The following is a 13972-nucleotide window of genomic DNA, read 5'->3' as shown; positions in this document are numbered from 1 at the left end:
TGGCTCACTTTAGGGCCTCCGAATACTTCCCAAAAGGGAATAATTTTACATTATTTAGAAATTGCTGACGTGGATGTGTCTATACAACAATCATATATGATTTTCATCGAGATACGAGTGAGAAGCACCTGTGGTTCTATCCACACCAATGTCCCAAACGATGTCAATTTCAATGTTACTCTAGCACGACTCTCATACTCAGACTTGTAATCGATTTCAAAAACTCGATCGGATTCAGAGAAAAAAGAAGAAAAGAAAGGAAAGTTGTTGTTGTTGATTTTGATTTTCTCATTAACACCATCATGTCGACGAAGAAAGTGATGATCACTTTGATTTGCAGTGATGGGGAGAGATTTGAAGTGGAGGAAGCCATGGCCATCCAATCAGAGATGATCAAATACATGATCGAGGCTGATTGCGTAGCAGATGGTATCCCATTGGCAAGTGTGAAAAGCAACACATTGCCCAAAATCATAGAGTACATGAAGATGCATGTTGGTGATTATTCTTCTTCTTCGAGTACTGAAATTGCTGAATGGGATTCTGAATTTATAAGCAGTTTTGATCAAGCTGTATTATATGAACTCATCATGGCTTCTAACTATTTAGAGATAAAGGGTTTGTTGAATTTAGTGGTTCAGAGAGTGGCGGACATGATAAAGGGGAAGACTGTAGAGCAGATTCGCCAAACATTCAACATCGAGAACGATTTCAATCCAGAGGAAGAGGAGAAAATTCGAAACGAGAATCTATGGGCCTTCGAGTAATCAAATAAAACTCATCCAACCAAATTTATTTTCTGATTATTATTATTATTATTTTTTTCTTTTTTTCTAATTATTATTCAATGACTCACTTTTATTTATTTATTTTATGAATGAATGTAATGGGTTTAAAGAGACGAATTCCAATATCTTTGAGAAGGAGAGACATACTTGTGTGACTATGGTGAATGTAATGGGTAATTTATGCTTTTGGTGTAAGTAAATGATTTGCAGTACAAAAGATAGATGAGTCGCATATGGGATTCGACCATGTCAATGATACTAACAGGTGGGTGTGGACTCTCAAACAGAAATTGTGAATTATGGACGAATTATTATGTCATTTGGAAAAGATGTATCAAAGGCAGATTCGTCCACAATTGAGAGGATGGATTTCAGGGTAATTCTTCTGATTTTGAAATTTTGTTATCTATTTCCTAAGAAACTGACTCAGAATTTTTGTTAGAAATTATCTTACTTTTGTCAATCATTCACTGTTGAGTCTTTTCCTTGTTTTATTTTAGATGAGTACGTAGTGGTAATCTAATTATTAAATGGAGCTATGTCATGCTTTATTCCGATTTGGTGCAAATACGTTACTGATTCCAACAAATTTTTTTCAGGTATATCAGGCTCATGAGGGCGTTAACAAATTCTTTGCTCTTGAATCTATACAGTCTAACCCTAAAAACAAAACAAAGAGGTGTGACATCGAGTTCAAGCTTGATGAGGGTTGCTTTATGTTAGTGCCATCTTCTTTCTTTCTTTCTTTTTTTCTTATTCTTTTTTTAAATCTATAATGGTTCCATCTTTTATTTTTCCCACGTTAAGCAAGTAAGATTAGTGGTGATTAGTAATTAGTAGGTGAAGGCCAGTATTGAACCCAAATTGTGGTATCATCACTTCAAAGACTTTAACCAATTTAACTAGCTGACACCTTCCATCTACAACCACCAAGGACCAAAAATATCAAAAGGGATTGGCTTTGGTGTTCTTTATCTTTATTTTTTCAATTCAAGTCTTTTAGAAAATGAAAACCAAGAGTGTTTTCAATGAACATATTTACTGACAAAAAAGTATATATATATATATATATATATATATATAGGGGTGGTTCAAGAGACATGTAAAAACAATGGTTTTGCAAAATATAGGTTTTGGATTGAACTGATTTTTTGCAAAGATGGTCACTATGATGAGAAGATCATCCTCACAAAAAATCAGCTCAATCAGAAACTTCTAAATCCATCAAAAGTGATTTACAAATTATTAATAAAAATTGACAAAAAATCGACGGTATATATATATATATGGGTGAGGTTCAAGGGACATATGAGAAAACATATGTAAAAACAATGTAACATTAATAAAATTTCAAAATATGGGTTAGAAATTTCGGATTGAGCTGATTTTTTGTGAGGATCATCTCTATGATGGGAAGATCATCCGAAAAAAAAAAAATCAGTCCAATCTGAAACTTTTAACCCCATTAAATAAGAAAAGTGTTTTTTAATTTAAAATAACACAGAACTAAGTAAAAGTAATATTTGCAAACAAACATATAATAATGAGTTTTTAAGTTCTGCATAAGCCGGTCAAAAGTATCTCACAAATGATAAAAAATAATAATAATAATAAAAGCAAAAAATCTAAAACAGGTTTACATAATAATGAGAAAGAGAAGGCATATCGAGTATCGCCATGCAACAATCAAAGAAGGTACAGAGCCTAAAAATTCAATGAGTAGTACTCATCACATAATTCCGAAATACTGCTCCAGCAATCCAAATGATTGTTCATGCCTGCAAAGAGAACAATTCCTCTCACTCAAATTGGTTCTATAAACATATTATTTATGAAAATACAATCTATGAACTCTCTCTCTCTCTCTCTCTCCAAACCATATAAAAGGTCTTATGTTGACTCACTAATCCAAAAGCAAGCATTTGTGTGTGTGTGTGTGTGTATATATGTATATATAGTGACAAAGCCGGGGTTCAGGAATTAATTCGACAAGAGAAAGCTTTGGAAAAAATCAATGAAGTATCGGACCAAAAAAAAAAAAAAAACAAGTATAAAAACGCATTTCATATATTAAATGATAAAATAACATTTAAAAATGCTAAAATAAAAATCACAGATAAAGATTAATCTCTGATTTTTTCGAAAATTTATCAATTTATCATTCATGATTTTTGGAAAAATCACAGATTTTTGTCACTATATTGGGATGAAACATAGAAATGCTCGATATTGTAGTGTCATTGTTTTCAAAAAATTTAAGTCATTACCTTGTTGGCAATGTTGTTGGAGAGCCAATCCAGACCTTCATACAATCCCTCGCCAGATGTAGCACAAGTACTCTGGATGTACCTGTGATATTAGAATACCATGACTTCTCAGAATTTGTAAAGAGAGCTCAGAGATGTAAACTGACAAGTTGATTATAGCTGATTAATTAAGTTAAAAAAATAAAACAACAAATTCTTTATTTTAGGATAGACCACTTGGCTCTTGAAGGGATGCAAGGCATGCCACAAGTGATGTAAAATGATCTTCAAATGATAAATAGAACATGTAAGCCATAATAAGTAATAAATATTTCCAGTGACAATTTTCTATCTTATTGTGTTAAAAGCCTTTATTAATGCTTCAACCATTTGTGACAAGGTGCAATCTTTTTACCAGTGTCGTTGCCGCAAGGAATGCAAACCGAGCTTATCAGTAATTTCAGCAGCGTTCATTGCATTAGGCAGATCTTGCTTATTAGCGAAAACAAGCAACACAGCATCTCTTAACTCATCCTGCAACCATCCAAATAAATAAATAAATAATTTTGCATTTCTATATGATATAACACTAGTGAAAATTAGACCCAAAGAATATCTAAGGGCATCAATTAGTAATGATTTTAAATAATAAAAAAATAAATAAACTACGACAGAGAGCAAGACTCACTCAAGCCACAATAAATTCCTACAATATCATAGAAACGAAACGAAATGAAACGAATATATTAAAATGTTAAAATGAATTAATCCATATAATAGATCTTCAATAAGCATATGAAAGTGTCATTAAACAAATGTCTGGTTTTTAAGGAAGATATTACCTCATTAAGCATCCTGTGGAGCTCATCTCTTGCCTCAACTACACGGTCCCTATCATTGCTGTCAACAACAAAGATGAGACCCTGTGTATTTTGGAAATAGTGCCTCCATAGTGGCCTGATCTGTTTTTTAACATTCATAAGAGGACCATGGCATCAGTTCAGTAGCAACAACAAAAAAAACTCTCTACAACTGCAGCAATTATGGTCAAAATATAAAACTTTTTTTTTTAATAAGTAAATATATCATTAAAGAAAAAGTGGTCGAGATGACCAACTACAAAGACAAAATGCCCAAGAAAAGCTAAGAGTCAGAAATACAACAAACACAATCCCCAAGACCCACAATATAAAACATCTTTGCTCACTACAACATCCATACATAAACAAACTTAAAGATATGGATGTCTTCTCCATCATTAGCAAGATAGAAGTTGCAGATGCATCGAAAGAATCATTATGAATAAAACAAATAATAGCAGCAAGAGAGTATAGGATATAATTACAAAAAATTAAAAAATTGCATCATTAATGAGCAAAATGAAAAGAGTACAATAAAGATAGAAATCATAAAAAGATGAGTCGTGATCTTCTGACGCCCCCCCTTGACATACGCTCCCTGAAATGGAATGGGCTAGAACCATAGATTTTTCCCAGGATACACAATTGTATGATCCCATCAATATGTGCAGTTGTGTATCCCGAGTAAAAACTAAGGTTATAACACATGCCAAGTCAGGGAGCATATGTCAGAGGGGGGTGTCATGATAAGGTGTGAATTGTTCCTTACCTTGTCCTGGCCACCAACATCCCAAACAGTGAAGCTGATATTCTTGTACTCCACTGTCTCAACATTGAAACCTGCATTTAAGACGTGCAAGGCATGATTTATTCAACTAATCCATATGTCACATAAAACTTCAATAGTATCAGTGGGAACTCAACATTTTTATATCAAACATTAAACGAGGGCACTATAATAAACCACCAGAACTGGATTCAATGGACTGCCTTTTGAGAAACACTTCCGAGTTTGAGATGACTTGTATATCCGTCTTGTTGGTGGACGATACCAAAACGAATCTGACAAGTCATCTTGGTCTCGGACGAGATTTAAAAACCATGGAAGGATAACATTGTGGACCCATCCATTTGATTGGAATTCCAAATCCACATAAGATAAAATGAGTGGGTGAAGTTTTCACCATAATCAAGGCCCTCCGTTAATGCAGAACATTTGGGGAACATTCTTACTTTATGCCTGTTAATCTAGCATCTAGTTTTATCATCACTATTAATTTCAAAATTTAAAAAACTTGCGTGTTTCCAGTAATATTTCCTAGATCTTACTATTAATCATCAAGTTTATTTTAACCTCAAAGTATCTCCAAAGGATCGGAATACTTTTAAGAATTTGGATATCTCTCACTTTGAAGAGATGTCTGGATCATACAAGCATTAAATCCTACAATATTGGAATTGAACTAGACAAATAGTAGATCCTCAACCACGGTTATCAGATTTTCATTTTTCTTATTCATTCATTTTTCACATGCAAGATCATGCAATATTCATATAAAATCTATCTAGGAATCGAAAACTCACATCAAAATCTCAATCAGATTCATCAGGAAAAATACACAGATCTGAACATAAATACAAATGGAATTAACAACTAAAAATGGCTATATTAGAAATCAAGCAACAACAATTATTTTCAATTTACCGTAAAATACATGCAAGAACATGAAATATTCATAAAACCCATCTAGCAATCTCAAACAGATCCATCAGGAAAAAAAACACACGGATCTTAAACATAATACAGATGGAATTAACAACTAAATATTGTAACATTAGAAATCAAGCGAAAATTGTATCCAATTTACCTTAAAATATGCGCAAGATCATACAATACTCATAAGATCTATCTAGGAATAAAAAAATTACAACAAAATCTCAAAAAGATCCATCAGGGAAAAAAAACACAGATCTGAACATGAATAAAAATGGAATTAACAACTAAAAATTGTAACATTAGAAATAAAGCAAAAATTATAACCAATTCACCATAAAATACAAACAAGATCATGTAATAATATTTTTTTTAAATCTATTTAAAAATCATGTCGAAATCTCAAACAGATCCATGAAGACGATTGAAATCGAGAGAAAGAAGAACTACTGACCGATGGTGGGGATGGTAGTGACGATCTCGCCAAGTTTGAGCTTGTAAAGGATTGTTGTTTTACCAGCGGCGTCAAGTCCAACCATGAGAATCCTCATCTCTTTCTTTGCAAAGAGACGACTAAATAGCTTTGTAAATGTAAGCCCCATTGTTATCGATCTTGTGTTCTTCGAAATCAAATCTGAAACAACAACAAAGCTATAATTTCGATCTGAGAGAGAGAGAGAGAGATTAGGGTTTCTTTATGTAAGGGACCGTAGATCTGTAATTGCTTGCTTACCAGAAGGATCTGATCTTCAAATGCAAATCGACAAGAATGAGAAACGAGTAGGAAGAGACCTGATCGATTCAGATCTAAATTAAAATTTTATTTTCTACTATATATAGTAATTGGAAGAAACCTGGGGTATTGCTTGTAAATACCTGTCACTCGTATCAGTTACGAAGATATTGCCACGTGGAACATTGACTTCTAACCTATTATGAATTTTGACGTATTAACTATTAATTAAGAAAGGAATGAAAGAATACTGAGATACACAAGAGAGATTCTATTATCACACCAACTTTAGCTAAGAGCACCTCATATTCAAAACTTCTAGAAGAGATTATATTTATATTCCCTAAAAATCTTACACGTAGGAGATATCTCAAGAAAAAATCCCTCTTGGTCTCAATGATTGTTCAATTCCATATGGAGAAAAATTGTTTTTAATCCTTTTAAAACCTAATCTAGACCACGAAGAGACAGAGCCAAAGACTGGGCCAAGGCGTGTGGGTCCCTTCCCCCCGGGCACATGCAATGCCTACATGTAACACGTACCGGATAAGTGAGGGTGTATCCTCACGGGTGCCCCTAAGGAATTAATGCTCATACTAGATATCGAACTCATGACTTATAGACTTTCACCGCTTATTTATTCGATATTGCCATTGAGCCAACCACTCGAGGTTTGACCACATATCGAAGTGCGATCTGGACCAACATGGTAGTACCATGACTTTATCACCTCAAGCCTGACAACACTGAGGCACCAATTAATCTAAGTCGGACAATACTGAGTCTCCAATCCTGAGCCCTAGAACCTAGATCAGAGGCTGATTCATCCACAATTGAGAAGGATGGATTTCAAGCTAATTCTTCTAGTTTTGAACCAGATCATGATATCATCACCTCAAAGACTTTAACCAACTAAGCTAGCTGACACGTTCCATCTACAACCACCAAGGACTAAAAATATCAAAAGGGATTGGTTTTGGTGTTCTTTTTCTTTATTTTTATAACTCAAGTCTTTTCAGAAAATGAAAATTAAGAGAGTTTTCAATGAACAAATTTACTAGCAAAAAAAAGATTATAAACAAAACGTGATCATGAGCTACAGATGCGTAGATCACAAATTTTAAGGATTCTAAATATCATTAGACATTTTTCACCATTGATAAATGCATTTTAAATTTGTTAGTTCAATGATCATCCATTTTAAACCTAATAAACGATGAACCCTAAAATAGAATTCATTTGCCCAATTGTGCCAACATCCATTTTCAAAACCTTTGATCAAGAGAAAAAAAAATTCTTTCTATTTATTTTTTTACTTTGACGGGCCACATGTACCAACCACTTTGAAATATGTTAAGTAATTAAATATAACTACTAATATGTGGAAGGGCATATAGAGATTCGAATGTATGACTTAAGAGCAAATCCAGTCACCCTTACCATCTCCATCTCAGCTTATTAAGATCATTTGGGCCAATGTCACAGTTCACATGTCCCAAAAGACGACATGGATCCATAAAACATTTTTCTTACCACATATCCTCCAAGCCAATGTGACCCATTGGATTTCATGTTTTAATATGCACGAGTTTCGATTTTCTCCTTTAAAACCTGTTGGAATTTAGAGGGCTGAATAGAAAACCCTTAATATTCATTTATTGCAACCATATGGTAAATCAATCTTTTAAACCATAGGGTATTTAAATCCCATGTTTGCTTTATGCTTTTTACTTTATGCTTTATGCTTTTTACTTTATTGCTTTATGTTTAGTTGAATGTTTTGATTTTGCCTTGAGAAATTTTAGTCCCACATCGACTAGGAGAAGACTTGATTGCATTCTTAAGTAGTTGTGCTTCTAATCGCTTAAAGTGGATAGAAGTAGTGGGTGGGCTCACGCGCGCAACACGGGGGTCCAAGAGGAAACCCATGGTTCTAATTGGATTTGGATCCACCGGTCCGAAAACCTTAATGCGCGCAGGGGGGGGTGCAAATTCTCGGATTTACACCTCACGTGGGTGCGTGCATAGGTCCGTTTTTATTAAAAATTCTAGACGTTTTTGAAATTTAATTTGAACCAGTGTGTCTATTCTGAACCAGCACAATGTGACTGTTCGGAACCACTTAATTTTCTCTGCTATTTCATATTCTCGAATTATTTAATTTGAACCAGTGTGTCTATTCTGAACCAGCACAATGTGACTGTTCGGAACCACTTAATTTTCTCTGCTATTTCATATTCTCGAATTATCAGTAATTTATTATTCGTTGTGAGAGCACACAACATTCGTTGTGAGAGCACACAACATCGTCGAGTTCGAAGTTACGTTCCAATTTAGAGTACCCTTTTGGATACGTGGGTTGTTGAATCCTGCAGAACGAACCTACAGACTGTGATATCGTATCAGGGGCGAATTTCGTTTTAGGACAGTGCTTTGTGCACGCCTCAACCATTTTCTTTTTAGGTAATATTTTTCTTTACATTCTATTTCGAAATTAAGATTTGTTTAAAACTTCTTCTTTCTTTGTCATAAGAAATCAGTATTCAGAAACAACAAAACCTAATCTAAACTATAAACCCGCAAATGAAGGGATCTCAGTCTAGGCATTTTTCGTGTTTTGCAACCATTTTCCTTCTTTTTTTTTTTAATAAAAAAACACGAACCCTTTCCATTATATATGAACAGGATAAAACATCCACCACGAATATGGACCCGACCATAAGATTTCATGTTCTAAATGTTAAATAATAAATAAATAAAAGGTGTTTTTTTTTTCAAATAAGGAACAGAGCATAGAATAACAAGTATCTAAGTAAAACTAATATTTGCAAACAAACATACAATAATGACTTTTTAAGTTCTGCAGAAGCCGGTCAAAAGTATCTCACAAATGATACAAAAAAATTTATAATAATAATAATAAGCAAAAAATCTAAAACAGGTTTACATAATAATGAGAAAGAGAAGGCATATCGAGTATCGCCACGCAACAATCAAAGAAGGTACAGAGCCTAGAATTTGATGAATAGTACTCATCACATAATTTCAAAATGCTGCTCCAGCAATCCAAAATGATTGTTCATGCCTGCAAAGAGAACAATTCCTCTCACTCAAATTGGTTCTATAAACATATTATTTATGAAAATACAATCTATGAACTCTCTCTCCAAACCATATAAAAGGTCGTATGTTGACTCACTAATCCAAGAGCAAGCATTCGTGTGTATATATATATACGGGAATTAATTCAACAAGAGAAACCTTCGGAAAAAATCAATAAAGTATCCGACAAATAATAAAAAATAAAAATAAAATCAAGTACAAAAATGCATTTCATATATTAAATGATAAAATAACACTTAAAAATGCTAAAGTAAAAATTACAGATAAAAAATAATCTGTGATTTTTTTTGAAAATTTGTCAATTTATCATTCATGAATTTTTGAAAAATCACAGATTTTTGTCACTATATTGGGATGAAACATAGAAATGCTCGATATTGTAGTGTCATTGTTTTCAAAAAATTTAAGTCATTACCTTGTTGGCAATGTTGTTGGAGAGCCAATCCAGCCCTTCATACAATCCTTCACCAGATGTAGCACAGGTACTCTGGATGTACCTGTGATATTAGAATACCATGACTTCTCAGAATTTGTAAAGAGAGCTCAGAGATGCAAACTGACAAGTTGATTATAGCTGATTAATTAAGTTAAAAAAATAAAACAACAAATTCTTTATTTTAGGATAGACCACTTGGCTCTTGAAGGGATGCAAGGCATGCCACAAGTGATGTAAAATGATCTTCAAATGATAAATAGAACATGTAAGCCATAATAAGTAATAAATATTTCCAGTGACAATTTTCTATCTTATTGTGTTAAAAGCCTTTATTAATGCTTCAACCATTTGTGACAAGGTGCAATCTTTTTACCAGTGTCGTTGCCGCAAGGAATGCAAACCGAGCTTATCAGTAATTTCAGCAGCGTTCATTGCATTAGGCAGATCTTGCTTATTAGCGAAAACAAGCAACACAGCATCTCTTAACTCATCCTGCAACCATCCAAATAAATAAATAAATAATTTTGCATTTCTATATGATATAACACTAGTGAAAATTAGACCCAAAGAATATCTAAGGGCATCAATTAGTAATGATTTTAAATAATAAAAAAATAAATAAACTACGACAGAGAGCAAGACTCACTCAAGCCACAATAAATTCCTACAATATCCTAGAAACGAAACGAAATGAAACGAATATATTAAAATGTTAAAATGAATTAATCCATATAATAGATCTTCAATAAGCATATGAAAGTGTCATTAAACAAATGTCTGGTTTTTAAGGAAGATATTACCTCATTAAGCATCCTGTGGAGCTCATCTCTTGCCTCAACTACACGGTCCCTATCATTGCTGTCAACAACAAAGATGAGACCCTGTGTATTTTGGAAATAGTGCCTCCATAGTGGCCTGATCTGTTTTTTAACATTCATAAGAGGACCATGGCATCAGTTCAGCAACAACTGCAGCAATTATGGTCAAAATATAAAACTTTTTTTTTTAATAAGTAAATATATCATTAAAGAAAAAGTGGTCGAGATGACCAACTACAAAGACAAAACGCCCAAGAAAAGCTAAGAGTCAGAAATACAACAAACACAATCCCAAAGACCCACAATATAAAACATCTTTGCTCACTACAACATCCATACATAAACAAACTTAAAGATATGGATGTCTTCTCCATCATTAGCAAGATAGAAGTTGCAGATGCATCGAAAGAATCATTATGAATAAAACAAATAATAGCAGCAAGAGAGTATAGGATATAATTACAAAAAATTAAAAAATTGCATCATTAATGAGCAAAATGAAAAGAGTACAATAAAGATAGAAATCATAAAAAGATGAGTCGTGATCTTCTGACGCCCCCCCTTGACATACGCTCCCTGAAATGGAATGGGCTAGAACCATAGATTTTTCCCAGGATACACAATTGTATGATCCCATCAATATGTGCAGTTGTGTATCCCGAGTAAAAACTAAGGTTATAACACATGCCAAGTCAGGGAGCATATGTCAGAGGGGGGTGTCATGATAAGGTGTGAATTGTTCCTTACCTTGTCCTGGCCACCAACATCCCAAACAGTGAAGCTGATATTCTTGTACTCCACTGTCTCAACATTGAAACCTGCATTTAAGACGTGCAAGGCATGATTTATTCAACTAATCCATATGTCACATAAAACTTCAATAGTATCAGTGGGAACTCAACATTTTTATATCAAACATTAAACGAGGGCACTATAATAAACCACCAGAACTGGATTCAATGGACTGCCTTTTGAGAAACACTTTGAGTTTGAGATGACTTGTATATCCGTCTCGTTGGTGGACGATACCAAAACGAATCGGACGAGTCATCTCAGTCTCGGACGAGTCGTCTCGGTCTCGGACGAGATTTAAAACCATGGAAGGATAACATCATGGACCCATCCATTTGATTGGAATTCCAAATCCACATAAGATGAAATGAGTGGGTGAAGTTTTCACCATAATCAAGGCCCTCCATTAATGCAGAACATTTGGGGAACATTCTTACTTTATGCCTGTTAGTCTAGCCATCTAGTTTTATCATCACTATTAATTTCAAAATTTTAAAAACTTGCGTGTTTCCAGTAATATTTCCTAGATCTTACTATTAATCATCAAGTTTATTTTAACCTCAAAGTATCTCCAAAGGATCAGACTATTTTCGAGAATTTGGATATCTCTCACTTTGAAGAGACGTCTGGATCATACAAGCATTAAATCCTACAGTATTGGAATTGAACTAGACAAATAGTAGATCCTCAACCACGGTTATCAGATTTTCATTTTTCTCATTCAACATTTGTTAAGAACAGCAAAGAAAAATACAGATCTGAAACATAGAAACTACACATAGTTATTGTGGAAATCAAGCAACAATTATATCTAATTTACCAATCTAGGAATCAAAAACTCACTAAAATCTCAACAGATCCATCAGGGAAATATAATTAACAACAAAACATTGAAATTGTAACATTGGAAATCAAGCAAAAATTATATCAAATTTACTGCAAAATACATGCAAGATCGTGCAATATTCATATAAAATCTATTTAGGATTCGAAAACTCACATCAAAATCTCAATCAGATTCATCAGGAAAAAAACACAGATCTGAAGATAAATACAAATGGACTTAACAACTAAAAATGGCTATATTAGAAATCGAGCAACAACAATTATATTCAATTTACCGTAAAATACATGCAAGAACATGAAATATTCATAAAACCCGTCTAGCAATCGAAAAGTCACATCAAAATCTTAAACAGATCCATGAGGGAAAAAAACACACAGATCTTAAACATAATACAGATGGAATTAACAAATAAATATTGTAACATTAGAAATCAAGCAAAAAATTGTATCCAATTTACCTTAAAATATGCGCAAGATCATGCAATACTCATAAGATCTATCTAGGAATATAAAAAATTTACATCAAAATCTCAAAAAGATCCATCAGGGAAAAAAACATAGATCTGAACATGAATACAAATGGAATTAACAACTAAAAATTGTAACATTAGAAATCAAGCAAAAATTATAACCAATTCACCATAAAATACACACAAGATCATGTAATAATATTCATAAAAAAGTCTATTTAAAAATCATATCGAAATCTCAAACAGATCCATGAAGACGATTGTAATCGAGAGAAAGAAGAACTACTAACCGATGGTGGGGATAGTAGTGACGATCTCGCCAAGTTTGAGCTTGTAAAGGATTGTTGTTTTACCAGCGGCATCAAGTCCAACCATGAGAATCCTCATCTCTTTCTTCGCAAAGAGACGACTAAAGAGCTTTGTAAATGTAAGCCCCATTGTTATCGATCTTGTGTTCTTCGAAATCAAATCTGAAACAACAACAAAGCTATCATTTCGATCTGAGAGCGAGAGAGAGATTAGGGTTTCTTTCTGTAAGGATCTGCAATTGTTAGCTTACCAGAAGGATCTGATCTTCAAATGCAGATCGACAAGAATGAGAAACGAGTAGGAAGAGACCTGATCGATTTTATTTTCTACTATATATAGTAATTGGAAGAAACCTGGGGTATTGCTTATAAATACCTGTCACTCGTATCAGTTACGAAAATATTGCCACGTGGAACATTGACTTCTAACCTTTTATGAATTTTGACGTATTAACTATTGATTAAGAAAGGAATGAAAGACATACTGAGATACACAAGAGAGATTCTTTTGTCACACCAACTTTTGCTAAGAGCACCTCATATTCAAAAATTCTAGAAGAGATTATATTTATATTCCAGATTAAAATTTTTACACCAAAGTAGGAGAGATCTCAAGAAAAAATCCCCCTTGATCTCAATGATTGTTCAATTCCATATGGAGAAAATTTGTTTTTAATCCTTTTAAAACCTAATCTAGACCATGAGGAGTCGGAGCCAAAGACTGGGCCAAGGCGTGTGGTTCCCTTCCCCCGGGTACGTGCAACGCCTTCATGTCACTTGTACCGGATAAGTGAGGGTGTATCCTCACGAGTGCCCCTAAGGAATTAATGCTCATACT

General features: G+C 33.6%; 2 protein-coding genes and 1 pseudogene across 3 annotated transcripts; 1 reads left to right on the top strand and 2 right to left on the bottom strand.

The window, feature by feature from the left end:
- The first annotated feature begins 254 nt into the window (after positions 1–254).
- Positions 255–798, top strand: LOC147383751 (SKP1-like protein 11 pseudogene; annotated as a pseudogene).
- Positions 799–2295: 1497 nt separating this feature from the next.
- Positions 2296–6494, bottom strand: LOC147383750 (ADP-ribosylation factor 2). The gene is made up of 7 exons (XM_086426407.1): positions 6342–6494; positions 6063–6242; positions 4664–4734; positions 3877–3996; positions 3450–3568; positions 3056–3137; positions 2296–2566 (listed from the first exon to the last, which is right to left on the bottom strand). Exons 2-7 carry the CDS (start codon positions 6208–6210, stop codon positions 2561–2563), a joined length of 546 nt encoding a protein of 181 aa, XP_086282533.1. The 5' UTR covers positions 6211–6242; positions 6342–6494; the 3' UTR covers positions 2296–2560.
- LOC147383749 (ADP-ribosylation factor 2) lies at positions 2296–13530 on the bottom strand. 2 transcript variants are annotated; one of them, XM_086426409.1, is made up of 8 exons: positions 13386–13530; positions 13117–13296; positions 11466–11536; positions 10701–10820; positions 10274–10392; positions 9880–9961; positions 9394–9426; positions 2296–2534 (listed from the first exon to the last, which is right to left on the bottom strand). In XM_086426409.1, exons 2-7 carry the CDS (start codon positions 13262–13264, stop codon positions 9421–9423), a joined length of 546 nt encoding a protein of 181 aa, XP_086282535.1. In that variant the 5' UTR covers positions 13265–13296; positions 13386–13530; the 3' UTR covers positions 2296–2534; positions 9394–9420. The 2 variants fall into 2 exon arrangements, with proteins under 2 accessions (XP_086282535.1, XP_086282534.1); XM_086426408.1 differs by lacking the exon at positions 2296–2534 and having other exon boundaries at positions 9172–9426.
- Between the last annotated feature and the right edge of the window lie 442 nt (positions 13531–13972).

The sequence above is a fragment of the Akebia trifoliata genome, chromosome 15, assembly GCF_017979445.1.
Source record: "Akebia trifoliata isolate Shusen 1 chromosome 15, ASM1797944v1, whole genome shotgun sequence".
NCBI classification, from domain to species: Eukaryota; Viridiplantae; Streptophyta; class Magnoliopsida; order Ranunculales; family Lardizabalaceae; genus Akebia; species Akebia trifoliata.
The sequence above is the reverse complement of the archived record's forward strand: the minus strand, read 5'-3'. Positions and strand labels throughout refer to the sequence as shown.